The following is a 19,067-nucleotide window of genomic DNA, read 5'->3' on the forward strand; positions in this document are numbered from 1 at the left end:
TGGATGGATGGACGGACTTACCTGCCAAGACAAGTTCATGTACATCTCTAATTGAGTCACATTCCATTGCAGCAGTCAGCCGAGTGTGGATGACTCCTGCGCCCTCTTTCACATGTGGTTTGTTCCTTATGTAACACAAGCACAAGATTTTGTTATGGACAGGATACAAATCATCTCAGGGGCACACCGAAAGCTCCAGCGAATGCTTCTATTTCATTAACTTGTAACAAGCAGTTCACTTGTTGAACCTGCAGGACCTCAATACAAGCATCAGAATTCTCAGAACAAGATTGTCATCACACCGTTGTCAACAAGACTGTCTGTGTTTTTTTTTTCTCTTGGCACAAAGAACTCGATCGCTTTCTGTGCTGGTTATTGTGTGTAACTGCTCTATAGGAGCCCACAACTTCAATACAAAGGGCTGAAAATGAGCATAATTGCTCTCCTTGAAGTTATGTGATGTCTGTGAACCCAACCCCTCATCGCTCATAATAACACGATTTAAAGTGTGATTCAAATATTCTACTACTATTAAAGAGATTTGTGTTATCTGTGACATATAGTCGTGTGTGTGTGTGTGTGTGTGTGTGTGTGTGTGTGTGGTGTATTTGAGCTTGATTGACATATTCAGTTAATTTGGAGCTCTTCATACATACAAACATATTTCATCATTTATATTTGTATTCATTAAATACAGTAAGAAATTGGCATATTTCTGACATAGTCACCCAAGGTGATTAACCATGATTAATTAGTTAGAAATCTGTGTTCGATCTGATAAAAATTTGTTTTTTAGAATATTTCTTATTTATCTTTTAATATTTATCTTTGTATTAATTAAATACAGTAAGAAATTGGCATATTTCTGACATAGTCACCCAAGGTGATTAATCATGATTAATTAGTTAGAAATCTGTGTTCGATCTGATAAAAATTTGTTTTTTTTCGAATATTTCTTGCTCATGACAAAACAGATACAGGCTGAACAAGTCAGGAACACATCAGGAACACGTCAGGAACACGTCAGGAACACAAGTATGTCATAAGATTTTACTTGTATTATTTTGAGTCTGAATTTATTTATGTTCTACAGTGTGTTAGTTAAGAACCTGTGAGTAATAATCAAGATACAGTAATTACAAGTGTAAGTCCATTGTTACATTGACAAAAACTGATAAATCATTGCATTTTCTTTTGTTTGTTTTTTTAGTCACACAAATACAACAACAACAAAAATCACAAGTCTTGTGAGCACGTCAACATTTTGTATTTTTGCGGTCAGTAGGGTCTCAAGTCCATGCATGTTGCACTTCGATAGTATTGTTATTAATAACACATCATGTTGGGACATGACAGTCATGCACTAGAGCCGGCAAATAAACAGAAACACACTTCCAGGCAGAGAGGGGCATGTAAACAGCTGGGTCAGCTGCCTGTGCAATGTCTGGCCAGATAGCTGACCCGCAGCTAGTGTTCATGTTGTGGGGCGTCTTGCATTGCTGTGGCTGCTCCTCCCTCAAACTCTCATTGGCTCCCCCGCTGTAGTCCAGCCTACTTTGTGAAGTCATTGGTTCTCCGTCTTGTTGTCCCGCCCTCCTCTATCATTGGCTCTCCTGGTTGGACTCAAAGCACGTGCCCCTAATCCCCCCCCCCTCTAATGACTGGAAGTGAGTTGCACCAGTTCAGTACTGTACTCACCGGCGACTGTCCGTAGCCTAGCGGAGAACACGCGTGTGGGAGCGCAGTTAAAAGTTTCGCCTTGTACGGAGAGCACCTGCTGTATCTCAAACTTTATTCCCTGCTTGGTGGTCCACTCACCCGCCGACATGACCCTCGGCGCGGTGTCCGACAGCTCGTCGGCGGTCAGCTTCTGCTCATGCTGCGGAGCGAAGATGGTGCCTTACTTCAGCGACGACGCGGTGGTGTCCAATAATCAAATAAACCAACTGTGAGTGTTTTCATCAGTGACAACGTTGGGAATGTGTTTTATATATATATATTTTAAGTGATCATGTGTTAATTCACGGAACTTATGTGGCATGTTTGGGGATTGCTGAAGCAGATACTCATCTAGGAGTTTTGCAATATAAATGCTGGATGCACTTCCTGGTGATGCAGCAGCCAGGATCTTACACATCGTCACAGCCAGCATGACTCATTTTACATTTACACTGGTCCACACATGAGGCATTGTTGCACTGATGTCAGATGATCTGTCTAATGCTACTGGGGCATGTTTGCCCATGATAGGGCATGTTTTCATTGTAGATAGGTTGCTAGGACCAGGATTACATTTTGTCCAAGTTGGTGATTGGAGCAGGAACTGAAGAATGTCATTAATTCTCTTTTATATTGGCAATTAAAATTCATTGTCAATTTTTGGAAAACAGCTGTAGTATCTTTTGCGATGGCTGATTAGTTGATGTGTTTTAGTATCTTGGCCCTCCATGGTAGTTTTACACCCCTTCTGTATGGCAATGTGTTTGAAGGAGATGGTCCATTTGTTTCTAATGACATTATTCAGCATTAAATCATGATTTATTTTAAGTTTATTGTGCATTCATTGTGCTGATCTCAGATTTGATTTAATTTGTTGTTTTACATGAGTTTTCCTTTAATAAGACCAGATCTGTTCTGTCTTTTGCATGCGGCTCTGGTATTGAATCTCATTAGATGGTCACAATGTACCAAATTAAGGCAATAATTTATTATGGTTGGGTTTGTCCTCTTTATAAAAGTTTAAAGGTTGACTTATATTAGAAAAGGAAGGAAATCAGGGGTAGAAATCAACTTCACCCACTTTTGCAATAAATCAGTTCATGTGGCTGCACTGTCTGTGTTTGGTTGTGTGGTGTTTCATAACATTTTCGTGCAGTCAGCAGTTGGCAGAGCTCTGCGTGAGAAAAGGCCTTCTGTCATCTGTTTGGGGAAGTTGAGGGCAGCCTCAGTCTTGGTTGCATTGTTTTTTTTTCACAGCTTTTACGTATGAACCTGCTCAGAGGTTATTGTTGAAATGAACTTGTACACCACAGTGTGTCATATATAGTACTGTACATATTGTTATATATTTTTGGAGTTGGAGAAGATAATTCGTCACAGCATGGAAAAACTATGTTTATGTGTGTGTATATATAGCACCAAGTGCGTGCATAGCACTTATAAATGTGCTTGTTTGTTTGTCTGCACGCCTGTGTCTCCTCCAAGTCGTAATGTTAACCAGGGTTTGGCTCAGTAATTACAAGGATGGATGCTGTCACTTGGACTAAGTGCTACTAAAAGTCGGGAAAAACACACACTGGTAATACAGGTGAATCCCTCTCTTCCGCTTTCCAAAAAAAAACCACAGAGTGACACACACAAGTGTGTTTAAATCGAATGGAGAAAAGGCTCAGTGTAATCATCACCACCTATTATTATAGGCTTACTTTTATAGACGCTTGCCATGTATCTGAAATCTATGTAACAATATAGGTGAGAAAATGTTACCTTTTGTTAGCATGGCTGCCGTAATCTGTTGCCATTTTTGACGTAAATGATAGCAGGATGCAGATTAACTAATTTACATTCAGCCTCTATCATAGATATCAATTGCCAAATTTCCACAGATGTTTTTATCTGTCAGATTTGATCTAAATTACAACACGTAATCTGATTCTCTGCCCTCTCAGAATAGTTTTGCATGTCTTGCCAAGTATGTGAAGTTCACCTAACGTGGTCATAACCGTGGCTGGTGTACTTGGGTTTGCATCGAAGGCTGTCTCCTCCAAATCTGATACCGTACTTGCACAAAAGTGTCTGAATACCTGGGCATTACACTTGTACACCGTTGGTTTCTGTCCCTCTTTTTGGGGCGTGCATTTGTGTGGGCAGCGTTGGACAGTCTTTGTTCATGTTCATCCCAAAGTACTTTGTTGGGGATGTTTCTTTCACACCGAACTCATCCATCCATACGGTCCTTTATGGACATTGCATTGTGCACTGAGGTACTGATGGAATCCCTTCCCAAATGGTTCGCAAGTTGAAGGCATGGAAAATTGTCCCAAATTTATTGATGAGATGAAAATGAAACATTAAGCTGGAATTGTCAATCATTTAAAGGCATCAATAGCAGTTGCTCATAGTCTATTGTATCTTTAGTGTGACCTAGTTTGCAACTTTCCCCTTATCAGTCTGTTTTGTGCACCGGCTGCCCTCATCTGCTCCTTCCCGTATGTGCCTGCTCAACAGTCCAAGGAGAACTACAGTATATGGCATTAGTGTGGAACACATGGGTAGTGTACCGTGAGACTAAAAAAGTTTTTTTTCCCGGCACTCTCAGATGCCTCCAGTTTGCCAAGTGTCACGAACTTGACTCTCCCTCTGCTTGCGACAACTTTTTTCCACAGCGGCCCCTTTTAAGCAGCAAGGCTTAACATACACCTATGGCCGTGGTCTTTCCCACGGGGTGCATGCAGTTTCGGGCCTTAACTAAGCCCGGCTCGCATTGAGCACAGCCCTATATTTATCCCACTTTCCTCCTCAGAGTGACTAATATGGGCACAGACTGGTTGGGGGGGCGCACCTACTTATCTGGCCCACCATGTGGAGTGGCCCTTACATAGTGATGATTGTGTCTCTGACTGATGCCCTAACAAGTGCCCACTATTCCGCCAATGTCCTGTAAGTGTCTGAAATCCAAAAAGATGATCCACCCTACTCCACTCTTTTTATCTCTTCTCATTTTATCAATACAGCACAATTTGTAGTTAATTTCTCATTTAATATTTATTCACATTGGTTAGCATCAAATCCACTTATACTGATTATCTTGTGATTCTGCAGTACCTGTGAGTGAATTATGCATACCGGTAAGTGAGACATACCTACATGAAAAATTATGTTCATCAGCTGCTGCACTGCTGCACTGCACTGAGTGGGTGCTAAGAGCCTTAGACTCCACACAATTACTCATTTGCATGTACGAGAGCACACCCAGGCAACCCCGCTGAACGTCTGCAGCTTGCTGCCTCGTCGTCAAGAACGAACAAGATTGTACAGTAAGGTGACTGAATGCCATCTATCAATAGCTGACACTTTTAAAAGACCAGTCTATTTTTAGCTACGGGAGCCGAGTCCTTTACATACAACTCAACCTCTCCCAACTCTCAGGTTTAGATTCCACATTCTCTCTTGTTAGCGAGCAGGTTTGAATGATCGCCTGCACGCACGTGCCCGGCCTTCCATTTATGACAGCCTGTTAGTGTTATCTTACTTATGACGGTGTACAGTAGCACTGCTATACAAGGTCATTGCTGTGTGAATGCATGCACAGAGGGACATGATATGGCAGCTACTGAAGAGATGACCAGGTCATCAAAGTAGGACAAGACGTTGCGGGGACCGCAGAGAAGAGGATGTGCTGAAGGGGGAGTGAAAGGAAACAGCCGGGTCAAGAGCAGATGGGTTATGGGAAATGAGCGCTGTACATGGCTGTCGCTTTTTGTTGTTCTTTCTTTTCCCTCCTATCAGTTCAACGTGATCGTATGTTACACATAGAAGCAAAACTCAGGAAGGAGGCCAAATGGCTGCAGGGATGAAGAGATTAAGTTACAGAGCAAAAGGGGAGACGACGGGTGTACCTAAAAGTACTAAAGTTGAGGACTGCGGACACTGAGTTCACAGAGTTTAGTGTCATCACATAGCAACATCCGTTATAGTGAAAAACCGTTGTAAGGAGCACACCTTCAGATCATTTGCATCTTTTGTTGACACTTTAGTGGTCTTGAGTGTTAGTGTGTGTATGTTGTCAGTTATTCATATTAGTTTGTAGCCCCATAGGCTATAAAACTACACATAGTTGAACCCAGTAAAACAGGTTCACCGACTCTTGGGATCGCCGTACTCACTACATGTTTACTTTGTAACCATCATACTCATCGACTACATTACGCTTGCATAAAATTGTGCTACTACAAATAAATACAGCTATAGAGGAAGAGGCTAAAACAACATAACCCAAATATTAGACCTTACAGTACTCAATACAGCTGCAATAATACAAACATCCTTGAACATTTTTAAAGGGCAGCTCTTGTATTGATTACTAATTTGAGTGTACAGTAAAGTCTCGTTATATTGATATTGTCGGGAGTCGGAAAAAATATCGATATAACCGGACTGTCGATATATCCGATCCTGCGCCGAACTGCATTAAAAGTGGGCAATAATGCAGCCGTTCGCCGTGTTCTTTTTTGGTATTGAAATCCTTAAGCAAAGATTGATTTAAGCTGCTTTTGTATCGATATAAGCAGACCAAATTGGCTGGCGGGAGATGAAAAGGGCATCGTAGTAACCGGATTATCTTAATAACCGGATATCGTACTAACGGAACTAATTATATCATAAAAGACTAGAAATTTGCCGGGAAATGAAAATAGTATCGTAATAAGCAGTACTTCGATATAACCGATATCGATATAACAAGACTTTACTGTATATATATTTTTTCTTTGTTTTATTTTAAAGTTGACAATTTGAACACTAAGTGGACCGGGTCTAGTTGTGAGCATTATGTACTGTATCCTTCTCTGCTTTTATCCAGGCCAGAGAACCAAAACAAATGTGAACACGCATCTTGCAGAGCTTTGCGTGATCCATCTCCCATGGGTTTTCAAAGTGCTCTTACAAATCTTGGGTCACATGATTATATGCAAGTGCATGCTTTTTTTGTTTGTTTTTTTTTTTGTGCTTGCTGCACAAAGCCTATTTCCCACCTGAATACTAAACAATCAGAGGTCAGTGTCACCATCTTAAGGGTAATGACATGCTAGTGCCGTGAATGTAGGTCTTTCAGCCATTCCCACGTGACCCCTAGGTTAATGTGTCACTGAGCGTCTTTAAAAGAAACACTTCACACTAACGTGCTACAGCGGCAGAATACCTACCCCGAGTGTTTGGTCACCACTTGAAACAATGACGTGGTTTTTATAATGTGTCCCGCTCTCAATGCAGTGACTTCAGTCATGCTTCATAAGATTAAGTGTTCTAAAGGGGAACAGAACCTCAGCTTTGGTTCAGAGATTTGGGTGACGGCCAGCTCTTATCTCTACTAAAACATTGTGGAGGAGGAGGGCAGGCTCTATCTTCCCTCACAGCACCCTCAGTCCCCTCCCGATTCCCCCATCCCTCTTTGCTGGCAGCTGCTACAGTGAATGCGTTCAGTGTGTAATCCAGCTGTGTGGAGGAGCAGAGAACATTGTGTTCTGAATTCACATTTGGGCTTGTTTTTGGATTTTTTTTTTTTTTTTTTTTGCTTGCTTCGCTCTGGATGTTCTGATTTGGGGAGGCCCCCTGCAAGGCCAGCTTGAAGGGAGCATTGTGATAATGACATCATATAGTCACCATTCAACTTATACAGTACATTGAAAGGCCTAAATATCTAATTAGATGAGACATTCATGAATTTTGGGTGGGTTTTGAAACTGAAAAAAAGTTTGAATTTTAACTTTGCATTGTTTCATGCAGTCGTTTTAAGTCTGCTTTCACAGCCAACAAACATCAAACCTGTAAAGTTAGTGAAGAGATAACACGTGCATAAGCTTCATTATAAATCATATTGATTGTCCTATCATGAAATGTCATGTTTATTATAACATATATTAAAAAATACATGCAATATGATGATTTATTAATTAATTATGTGTATTGTCCATTGTTGTCTTTCTTATAGTATTAGCGAAAGCTTCCTTACTGTAAAAGGTGCAGCCCTTTTCCTGCCAAGAGGAAATAGTCCAACGCCAAACTCTACCCCTCGTGTCAGCCAGCGCAGGAACAAGCACACAGGTAAAAATAAAAATAATAAGAAATAATATCTTTAGGGACTTTTGTGAAACACATAATGTAATTACAGACGACTTACAAAAAGAACAGTTTGCTGTGCACTCCAAACCTAAATACTGTACGTCCTGGAGGACATGGATAGCTGTTTGGGCTGATTTCTAAAAATGGCACTATATTTTTAAACATTGGTTGGACTGGCTTTTCTTTGTCTCGCATGTATTCGGAGACGGTCAAAAGAGAAACAATGCAGCCGAAACCTTCCCCAGGCCAAATGACACAGTATCTTTGGTTCTAATGTTAACGTTGAGCTGCCAAGAATGTCAGTGTTCCTAAAAGAACCTCTAACTAAATGACGATGATCTTTGCTAGGGGATCTCCAGAAACATCTCCAAACTATGTTCACTGTGCTGCGGCCAGAAGACACAATCCGACTGGTGAGTAATGACGAGACGCCGCGATGCATTGGCCTGCAATACCTGACATAAAACATAAAACATATTTTGACAGGATTACATTAAAGTGTCACAATCATGAAGTGTGCACCAAAAGGAAAACAAAAAAGTGATTTTTAAAAAAAAAATCTTTTGCCTCCTGTTTTGTGTGTTAGGCTGTACGTCTGGAGAGCACCTACCCTCAGGTAACCCACTACATGGTGGTGGTCTCCACCAATGGCCGACAGGACACAGAGGAGAGCATTGTGCTCGGCATGGACTTCTTTTCCTCTGACAGGTCAGTACCACCGCAGTAGTGGATCACATATACACGTAAATACACATGGTATTCTCAAAACCACAAATCATCAAAACATGATGATAATACAGTAGATATGTGAAATCAGTGTATATGGTTTTGATATTTACATTTTGAATGTGCCTATCAGCTGTTGTACAGTGGGTCTGGTTCTACCTCTGTGGAGTGACACTCTGATCCACTTGGATGGAGATGGGTATGTCTTATGTTTGCCTTCGCATTTAGCCGTGTAGCTGTGAGTTGTTTTCTATTTCTGACTGGTCCCACTTTCCCTTGCAGAGGTTTTAGCGTATCAACTGTGAATCGAGTTCATGTTTTCAAGCCAGTATCAGTTCAAGCAATGTGGTAAGCATGCGTTCATTCTTTATTCACTTGTTTTCCTGATCTGATCTCTGTAAATGATCTTAATTCCAGAGCTGACTCTTTCTTTCTCTGTGGTTTCATTGTGCCGTTTTTTTGTTTTTGTGTTTCTATGAAACCTCCATCTGCCTTCATTGTGTCGTTTTAATCACAAGTTCTCTTTTCTGCACTCCTTCCACTCTTTTTTTCCACCTGCTGCTCTCTCTGGCTCGCTTATTCAACACGTCTTGCCTTGTAAGATGTTATGTAATGGCTGTTTTAAGAACCACCATCGTGATCGGCAAACTTTTATTTTGTTTGCCCGCGACAGGTCAGCTCTTCAGTCGCTCCACAAAGCATGCGAGGTGGCCCGGTGCCACAATTACTACCCAGGCAGTCTGTTCCTGACGTGGGTCAGCTACTATCAGAGCAGGATCTCCTCCAACCAGTTCTGCATCAACGAGTGGAACGCTATGCAGGATGTTGAGTCCCACCGTGCCAATTCACCTGTTCTCTTCACAGACTTGTGAGTAGGAGAAGCCCACGTTCATGGAATAGTGTCATTCCATTCCATTCCAACTGTTACTTTCAATCATCTGGAACTTGGTTGTAATTATTACATGGGGATACATTGGTTTCGTAATCGGCCTTCCACTGTGGATAGATTTTGTGGCTTTGTATTATTTGTAACAGTTATAGCAGTTATTTGAGCTGACATTGAAACTGTTGTCTTATATAATATATGTAAATGGTAATGGTTTTATTTCATTTGAACATGCATCAGATTCCAATTGAGTGCATCCCATAATCAGTTCACAGTTCCACATGGCCAAAAGGAGTAGGAAGAAGCAAAGCTTATTAAATCCTACCCCTCCATCTGGTACTTTTACAATCACTAACTGTTACATTTGTTCACTTCCTGCTTTCCATAATACAGTTTAAAGTTTTTGTTTGTTTGTTCTTTTAAATAATGTACCTCGTACCGAAGTACTCGGTGATATGAGCATCCAATGCCATAATGGGTACCATAGTAAGTGTCAATATAGTGATATATATAGCACATCATGACTGGTTCAAGACTCTTCATCCTTGTATTTAGCAAACATCAACTGCTTGTATTGTTTCTTGAATTGGCTCATCGTTGTGCATTGTTTGAGGGTCTTACTCAATCCATTCCATATATGTATATATATATATATAAGACAACAAGATAGCAATATCTTATTATAAATTCTGCGGCCACAAAGTTTGTTACTGTAGGGAGTTTGCAGTGGTGTGTAGAACTGCGCTGCATCATACTGACATTTCTATCTTGACACATCTCATATGCCAAATGATAAACCGGCGTGTACCTCGTGTTGCGGCATGCACATTGCACACACATACCTGCATCACACACAGTGAATGTTCTGAAAAGTAGAACCGCAAGGTTTACAACACTCGGAAAACCACAGAGAGCACACGCCGACTCAAGTGCATAAACTGCCACGTGAGCTTAAACGCGTGCTCGTAGACCACACTTTATGACAAAGTTGTCAACATCGCCATATGGAAGCATTGGACATAGCGGCAACGGCCCTGATGGATTTATGGCCTTACTCATACCAGGGAAATTCCCTTCTCTTTTGCTTAGTCACGCGCCTTGCTACATATTTAGAGTGTGTGTGTGTTTCTCACTAACACACACCTCGGAGAACCTGTGTCCGAAATAAGCGTGCCTTTATTTGGCATGATTTTGGGGGGGAAAAGGCACACAGGTATAGCGACGCAAGACTGACAGAGGCAGATGGAAGCCAAATAGTAGCGGAATGATTTAAATAGAGCTCTCCTCCTGTGCCGTTGCACGCACTCAATACAACTACAGACACGTGGCAGGATAAAGTTTTCGGAAAATAAATAACATGCCTCCTTCCTGGGTACACAAACGTGTCACACTTTCCCAGAAGAAGGTGTGTTTGTGTTGAAGTGCACTCAAGGTGGACACCCACATTTTATGAGCATCAAACACACACACATATATGTGTGTATTTATCTTAAAGCGCTGGTGATCCAACCAGTGTGTGATGACACAGAAGCAAATCAGTTTAACCACTGATGAAAGCTTCTAATAACACAAATTCTTATATTGTTTTAATACACGGCATTTCTAGTAATGTAAATCATAACAGAATAGAAATCCCATTTTAAGTTGCTTGTCATCGTACATTAAAAAAAAAAAAAAAGACATTTTCAGTGAGCTTCTTGGCCGTAGCGGTTTGGCCCTCCAGCTAGCTGCAGGCATGCCAAGACCTGTAGAAGGTTGGAATCATGGCTGGATGCGGTGTCTTTGTTGGCCAGGCTGAATAGCGTCTCTCAAGCCTGAGGAGTCACCATGTCGGGGTCAAGAAAAAGAACTTACAAATAACTCTACTGTACTCTCTTCAGTTTGGCACACTGCTTCAGGTAGAATGGATTTGTTGGTGTGCAGTGGAACATTACCATATTGTATAATAGTCATTAGGCTGCTTGTTTGAATAATCAGATGATTAAAATGAGGTCTAAAATGACAGAACAGGAATGTTCTACAAGGGAACTTTGTTGTGGAGGGTCATCCATACGCCACTCTCAGATTTTCTCTTCCCACTCCAGTTTTGAACAATCACACAAAGCGGTGATTCTATTGTGGAAAACAGTAACTCATTGGCACGCGCATGATTCACAGAAGAAAAAATAATAAATGCCCTAACCAGGAAGTCAAAGCATTTAAGATAAAGAGAGATTGTGTGTCTGTTATTTTTTTATGAATGTGTGTTTTTCTGTTCAGACCCACAGAACGGGAGCGCACGGAGAGACTGATCAAGATGCGCCTCAGAGAGATCATGATGCTAAAGGACTTGGAGAATGTTACCTGCAAGGAGGTGAGAAGCAAACATTCGGCATATGAGTACAGTAGCCTTTCGCCACTTTGCAGATCAAAATGGCCTTTATTTGTCAAAGAATACGCATATTGAAGTACATTTGACATTTTTAGGCATTCATAAGATTGATTCACAGATTCTGTGACTGTTATGTAGTATTCTACATTAGTCACAAGGTGTCAGTAACATTGCTCTACTTTTTGGTGAGACACACAAGCACCAGACTTGATTGCCAGAACATTCATTCATTCATTCATTCATTCATTTTCTACCGCTTTTTCCTCACGAGGGTCGCGCGGGGTGCTGGAGCCTATCCCAGCTATCTTGCAGGGTACACCCTGAACTGGTCGCCAGCCAATCACAGGGCACATATATAGACAAACTACCATTCACACTCACATTCATACCTATGGACAATTTGGAGTCACCAATTAACCTTAAAAAAAAAAAAAACATTAGCATGTTTTTGGAATGTGGGAGGAAACCCACGCATGCACGGGGAGAACATGCAAACTCCACACAGAGATGGCCGAGGGTGGAATTGAACCCTGGTCTCCTAGCTGTGAGGTCTGCGCGCTAACCACTTGACCGCCGTGCCGCCATTGCCGGAACAGGATTTTGGAATCTCCCAATAGGCAGTAACCAATGCCAAGCTAAAACTCAATGTCACTTATTGTCCGCCCACCACTCTGCTCCCCCAGGGAACACATTTATAGCAACACACATAAGCAAAGTCTTATTTATGTCTTAAATTGCTTTTTTCCCCTCTTATTATGTTTACTATATTGGGTTATACGTGTGTGTGTTAAACATATTTAGGTCGTAAAAATGTTTTCTATGCTGTAATTACTCAAATATTCAATTTATAAATAAGGGCTCCTTGAAATCTCTTTATAATTCATATTTTTACCAATATTATTCATGTGATGGGAGCATGCCTCTCTGAATCTTCTGAGCCTTTTCACACAGAGGACTTGTCACAGCATGGGTGTTAAGGCCTGATGGCGATAGCTGCTTTCAAGCTTCATAAATAGTGTGACGACACGTCAGCAAGACCAAGACCAAAGGAGAGCATAAGCACAGTACACAAAGACGGCAAGGTTGGACAGTCACCATTTAGTATTTTGTCCTTTTGGAATGTGGCTATATGTTGTATAAAGGTGACAAACATGACTTTTTTAACGTTTATTCTATTCAGGACTTTTCATGCCAAAAGTGCTATGCTGTGCTATACTTCAATGTTGACAGTTAAAAAAAATAATAAACACCAAAAAAACGTTACAACTTGTACAAGGTGTAATCACGTTATACGTACGTATATACTGGTATGCTGTACTGTACTTCCTCGGTCATATGCCATACTTTGTGTTCCCAGATTCGCACAGAGCTTGAGATGCAGATGGTGTGCAACCTGAGGGAGTTTAAAGAGTTTATAGACAACGAGATGATTGTCATCCTGGGACAAATGGACAGCCCCACTGAAATCTTTGAACATGTCTACCTGGTAAGAAGCTTTTTGTTATTCTTTCACTAAGCCTCGTGTCCTCTTATCTTCTAGTTAATGATTAGTTAGACCTAACGAAGTCAGTGTGCAGCTGACAGAGTATACAAAAAAAACATATTGACTGGACGTATGTTGTCTTTAGGGCTCAGAGTGGAACGCCTCCAACCTGGAGGAGCTGCAGAACAGCGGGTAAGATTTTCCCAATTTTTCTGGAGTTTAAGTCACTCTTAAAGAGTAATACATTTGCATCACAAAAATGACTGCTTGAAAAAAAAACATCACTGACTTTCTCTCTTTGGTCGTATCACTGCATGGCATCGCCTCTTGATTGTTGTGTATTTGATGAAGATGGCTGCCACTGTGGAACACACATCCACAGCCAATTTCTGTGTTTTTTTTTTTTTCTTCATGACTGATTATCTGACTCTGGAGCAACTTATAGTCCAGAAAGTTCAGTATGCATGTGATGGTGGGGATTTAATTATTAATTTTTATTGATTTTTTTTTTTTTTTCAACTGAATAATATATACAGTACGGTCTGTGCCAAGGCATGAGTTTATTCTCTAGGGAACACGATGCAACCAAGCACACTCCAATCAATCAATCAATCGTGTTGCAGTGATGCGGGCAAGAGGAGGAATGAGCGGCCATCTTTTAACATCACAACATCCATGCTTTTCTTTCCCAAACATATTGTAGCTTTGATTGAATAACAGTCCAGTTTACATTAAACATCTGCCTTGCAATATTTTATGACATTTTATGCAAGATCTCATAGTGTATAGACTGGTCATACATTTCATATTATCTTGCAAACTGTATTTGTACATAACTCTGGGTACAATTTAGATTTGTTAATACCTGGGTTGTTCATATTGTGTATTTTGTACTGCTTAACTGATTCTGTACTCTTGCTGCTGAAATAAATAAAGGCTTATCTTATCTTGTCTGGTGTTCACTTAACTGGAAGTAAATTGATGCTGACATTTAAAGGTCAATTTCCCATCTCTTCCATAGAGTTCGCTACATCCTAAATGTGACCAGAGAGATTGACAACTTCTTCCCAGGAATGTTCGAGTACCACAACATCCGAGTGTACGACAAAGAGGCCACCAACCTGCTGGAGTACTGGAACGAAACCTACAAGTTCATCACCAAAGCCAAGTAGGCCTCGGCACACGGACACACACACACACACTCCTGGTTTCACATTTCTGTCCATACACACGACTGTTCTTTCTCTTAGGAAAGCCGGTGCCAAGTGTCTGGTTCACTGTAAGATGGGTGTGAGTCGCTCCGCCTCAACGGTGATAGCCTATGCGATGAAGGAGTATGGCTGGACGCTGGACGCCGCCTTTGAATATGTGAAAGAAAGAAGAGCTGTCACCAAACCAAACCCTTCATTCATGAAACAGCTGGAGGAGTATCAGGGAATTCTCCTTGCCAGGTGGGATTTTTATTGCTCTTCCTGTATGTACGTTTTACATGCTCACAAGTATTACTTCTTTATGATTTATATGTGCTCCGCAGCAAACAGAGGCATAATAAACTATGGCGCTCCCACTCGGACAGCGACCTGTCAGATCGACCGGAAGCACTGTGTAAATCCTCATCTCACTCCCTGGGACGCTCCGACTCCCAGAGCAACAACAATTCCTCTCCCTCTTTGCATCACTTCCTGGGTGTGGCCGTGCTCCAAGCTCTCGTCGCCGACCCCGATGACACTGCAAAATCCACCTCAGAACTCCGCACACGCTGCAACGATGACTCGCCGTCAGGTTGCAAAGACATTGTCTTGTCACCCTCGCCGCCAGAGGAAAGAGACGCCAACATGGCAGATTTGGTCATCACGGCGCCTCGTCCTCCACCCTCACTACATATCCTCCCTCCAACACCTGAACCTCGGCGCGCTCAAAGGGGTCATGTGACCCCCGTGGCGAGCTCAGACAATAAGCCGGTGGAACTGTTTCTTCACTCCCCGGATCAGAGCAGCTCCGAAGATCTTTCTCCCGTCACCGTGATGTCCAACGACTCCGATACATCCGAACCGTCGGCATCGGATACGCCCAGCGACAAGCCGAGCCCGCGCAGCCCTGTCAGCGACACCCATGTGACGACACCGCTTCCCGCCGAGCACAGCGACGACAACAATAACCCCGATGACCTGCATATGGACGCACGTGGTGACGCCGACGGCTCGTCAAGCCACAGCTCGGACAACATTGACTTTTTCAGCGCCAGGGAAAAGTTTCTGGGTTTAGCCCAAGAGGACAGAACGCAGAGACTATCTGAGCAGAGGACCGCATCACTGGACGGCGATGAAGAGGAGGAGAGTGGACATGGGACAAGTCAGGTAAAGAAATATCGGTTTTGGTTGGTGGTGGCTTGGACATCTCATTAGATGTATTGATTTTATATGAATATATATATATATATATATATATACATACCACCAGTCCAGGGTGTACCGCGCCTCTCACCCAAAGTCAGCTGGGATAGACTCCAGCACACCCCCACAACCTGAGTGAGGATAAGCGGCATAGAAAATTTTTCCTTATTTGCTACAAAATTCCTTCCAGTTGATAGGCCTGGATCTCTTGCCGTGGTGGTGGCCCACCAATAGTGCATTTGGCCTGCCAAAGATAAATTTGATGCTATTATTTTAATTTTAATAAAAAAAATTCATTTTTATTTAATTTTATTTATTTATTTTTAATTTTATTTTTTAATTTTATTTTTTATTTTGTTTTAAATTTTATTTTTCATTTTATTTTATTTTCATTTTTTATAATTTTTTAATTTTTGATTTATTTATTTTTATGTATTTATTTAACACATTATAACGGGACCGTCTGTGTAGGTTTTCCTTCCAACTCCGTACAGTTGATATCAGCCTGACTCGGCTTCAGTGTGTTTGTGTTATGACGCACACGCAAGCATGTGAGTTGTGTCTCTTGGTTGATTATGTAAATGAGGTGATGACATCATATGCCTCCCACCGCTACATGTGCTGACGAAGCGTAAAAGGTGGTTTTGGAGCACGAGAGTGACGTTGCCAACTGCTGGCTTGTCATGCACATTACAGTATTTACACGTGGTACACTTGGCCTACTGTACATAAACACCACATACATGTCCTTCTCTTCTCCTCCCCACAGTCGGAGGACGACGATGACAAGATCAGCCCCGAGCGTCCTCATCACCCTCACCACGACAACGCCATATCAGTTCGCAATATTGTCACAGAGATCGAAGCCATAAGCCACCCGGTTACTTCCTTAGTTTCTCCCGCTGGCTCTTCTTCATCACCTCCCCCTCTACCATCACACGGCCTTCAGCTCGTGCGACCGGATCATGATGATGAGGAGGAGTTGGAGACGGGAGACACTCCTGCCTCACACCTGCAGTCTCCATCCATGCTGCCGTGCGACTGGCCGGCAGGCTCGGTACGGCGTGCCACTGAGCAGCTGGAGCAGAAGCTAAGGCAGGAAATGAAGATGGCGGCGACGCAGCGCTCGCCACTGCCCTCCCCTTGCGCCGAACAGCCTCCTGTCAGAATACCCTCTCTAAACGTTGAAGAGCCGCCCCCTCGTGCTCCTCAGCACTCCACAGAAGAGGGGTCCACTCAGGGAGAGAGCACTGCTGAGTCCAAGGATGAAGAGGATGCAGGTTCAAGACCAGGCAACCTCCAAAACACTTCCTGTTCTCTTAACTCGTCTATGAGCCTAAGCCATATGAAACAGGAACCATCTCTAGATGCTTCAACCTGTACCCAAAGTCTGGATGGTGTCACAGTCCAGGAGTCTGACACCGATGAGACCAGCCAGGAACAAGACCAGGGGCGACCTCGAGAGCCGAGGTACCCCATGGACGTAGAGCTAACGCGTTGTAAAGTGGCATGCTCCGAGACGCCCCCCACAGTCCTGGACATGTTGCAGCGCTTGAGACAAGATGGGAAGAGCTTCCTGGAGCCGGTCGGATGGCGCCGAGCCATCGAGCTGGTGGCTCGCATCCGCCAGGCGGGCCTCACTCCGCCTTCTCTCATGAAGAGGTCCGCCTCCTTGGCTAAACTGGACTGCTTAGAACTATCAGCCACTGACCTCAACGACCTGGACCTGAGTCAGCACAGCAGGACCACTTCAGCCCACTCCCACCACTCTTTCGCCACGTCTTCGTGTCACTGGGACAACACGTGGAAGAAGCAGAAAGTTCTGACCCGGAACGCCTTCACACAAACGCGCTCGCCCCGCGACCATTCGCCGCCGCCGCTGTCCATCTCTCACGCTCATCCCAGAGCGGAGAGGAGTCAGAAGGAGGAGCCAGACGGCGCCCCGGCCCTGTCGTCGCGGCAGCAGGGCAGGGCTCATGCGTCGCGGCGTTCGAGGAAAGCGAGCGAGAGAAAGCAGCGCGTCTCCACGCTGCTGTACAACACCATGTGACCTCACTAGCTTCCTGGACTGGAAGTGGACTCAGCACCACGCGTGCCAATGTCGATGTGTAGCAGGTGTGTGTTTGCATGGCAACTACTGGATGTGTTTCAACTGGATTGTCATGCACTCTTTTGTGTGTGTGTGTGTGTGTTATTTTGGGGCTTTTTCTCAAAACATGCACTTTACTCTTTACTGTTCTTTTATTTGAACCACTCCGCAAGAATGTTTTGCACTGATGTCATAAACGGATGTCTTTAACTCAGATTTGAATTTAACCTGGTCGAAGCTGATGTTTGATACTTTTTTTATTTTATTTTATTTGGTGCTTTAGCAGTCAATAAATACCACCGGTTTGTTTTGACTTGCTTGTGCCTTCTGTTTCCTGTCCTCACGCCCACTTGATCTTTACTGCCATCTGCTGGCCACTGTATGTCACTGCCATGGACGAGGGCATACGTACACGCATAGGTAAGCACAGATTCAAATGTAAGATATTAAGAATATTAAAGATATTGATATTACAAATGATATAAGATATTAATATCCGTCCAAGATGAACAACAGTCATATATACGTAATTCACAGTGTCAGTTTAGCATGAACTCCTAGCTAACTACCAAAACACCAATGAGTAAGTCTCGTGTTCAGTCGTGAGTGACAGTAGCGATGGCCAATCACAAGTTAGCTAGAAACCGTAGAGCCAATTGATGAAGTGAAACAGGCTTCCGATTTCCCCTTGGTCCTAGCGCCTGCCTTGTATTTAACATCCAGTCGTAATGAATCCCTCTTTTTAAAACGGCCTTTGGTAACTTAATTGAGTGTCAATGTGTGCCGCGGCCTCTTTAAAAACGTGCCACTCTTCCCTGTGGGGAGTCAGTCAGCGCTGACCTTTGACCTCCTGTACCGCTTCATACTCCTAATTAATGAGTCAGGAGGCCATTAGCATCTCCTCACGCAAAGGAGTTAACGCGAAGGAGCACACGTACACGCATAGGTAAGCACAGATTCAAATGTAAGATATTGAGAATATTAAAGATATTAAGATATTACAAGTGATTTAAGATATTAATATCCGTCTAAGATGAACAACTGCCATATATACGTAATTCACAGTGTCAGATTAGCATGAACTCCTAGCTAACTACCAAAACACCAATGAGTCCAAGTCTCGTGTTGATGGAGTGACAGTAGCAATGGCCAATCACAGGTTAGCTAGAAACCGTAGAGCCAATTGATGAAGTGAAACAGGCTTCCGAGTTCCCCTTGGTCCTAGCGCCTGCTCGGCATTGACATCCAGTCGTAAATACAGCTTTTTGACGGTAAAAACG

At 42.8% G+C, this 19,067-nt stretch overlaps 1 protein-coding gene across 1 annotated transcript; it reads left to right on the plus strand.

Moving 5' to 3' along the window:
- The first annotated feature begins 1,649 nt into the window (after window positions 1-1,649).
- On the plus strand, window positions 1,650-18,100 carry ssh2a (slingshot protein phosphatase 2a). Its single transcript, XM_058080737.2, has 14 exons — window positions 1,650-1,948; window positions 7,709-7,821; window positions 8,188-8,252; window positions 8,426-8,547; window positions 8,699-8,764; window positions 8,848-8,913; window positions 9,239-9,433; window positions 11,711-11,804; window positions 13,180-13,308; window positions 13,451-13,497; window positions 14,327-14,473; window positions 14,556-14,756; window positions 14,840-15,662; window positions 16,468-18,100. The coding sequence occupies exons 1-14, from the start codon at window positions 1,827-1,829 to the stop codon at window positions 17,746-17,748; spliced, it is 3,471 nt and encodes a 1,156-aa protein (XP_057936720.2). The 5' UTR covers window positions 1,650-1,826; the 3' UTR covers window positions 17,749-18,100.
- The last annotated feature ends 967 nt before the right edge of the window (window positions 18,101-19,067 follow it).

Source organism: Doryrhamphus excisus, linkage group LG8 (assembly GCF_037039965.1).
Source record: "Doryrhamphus excisus strain RoL-2023G ecotype Guam linkage group LG8, RoL_Dexc_Guam_v1.1, whole genome shotgun sequence".
Lineage (NCBI taxonomy): Eukaryota > Metazoa > Chordata > Actinopteri > Syngnathiformes > Syngnathidae > Doryrhamphus > Doryrhamphus excisus.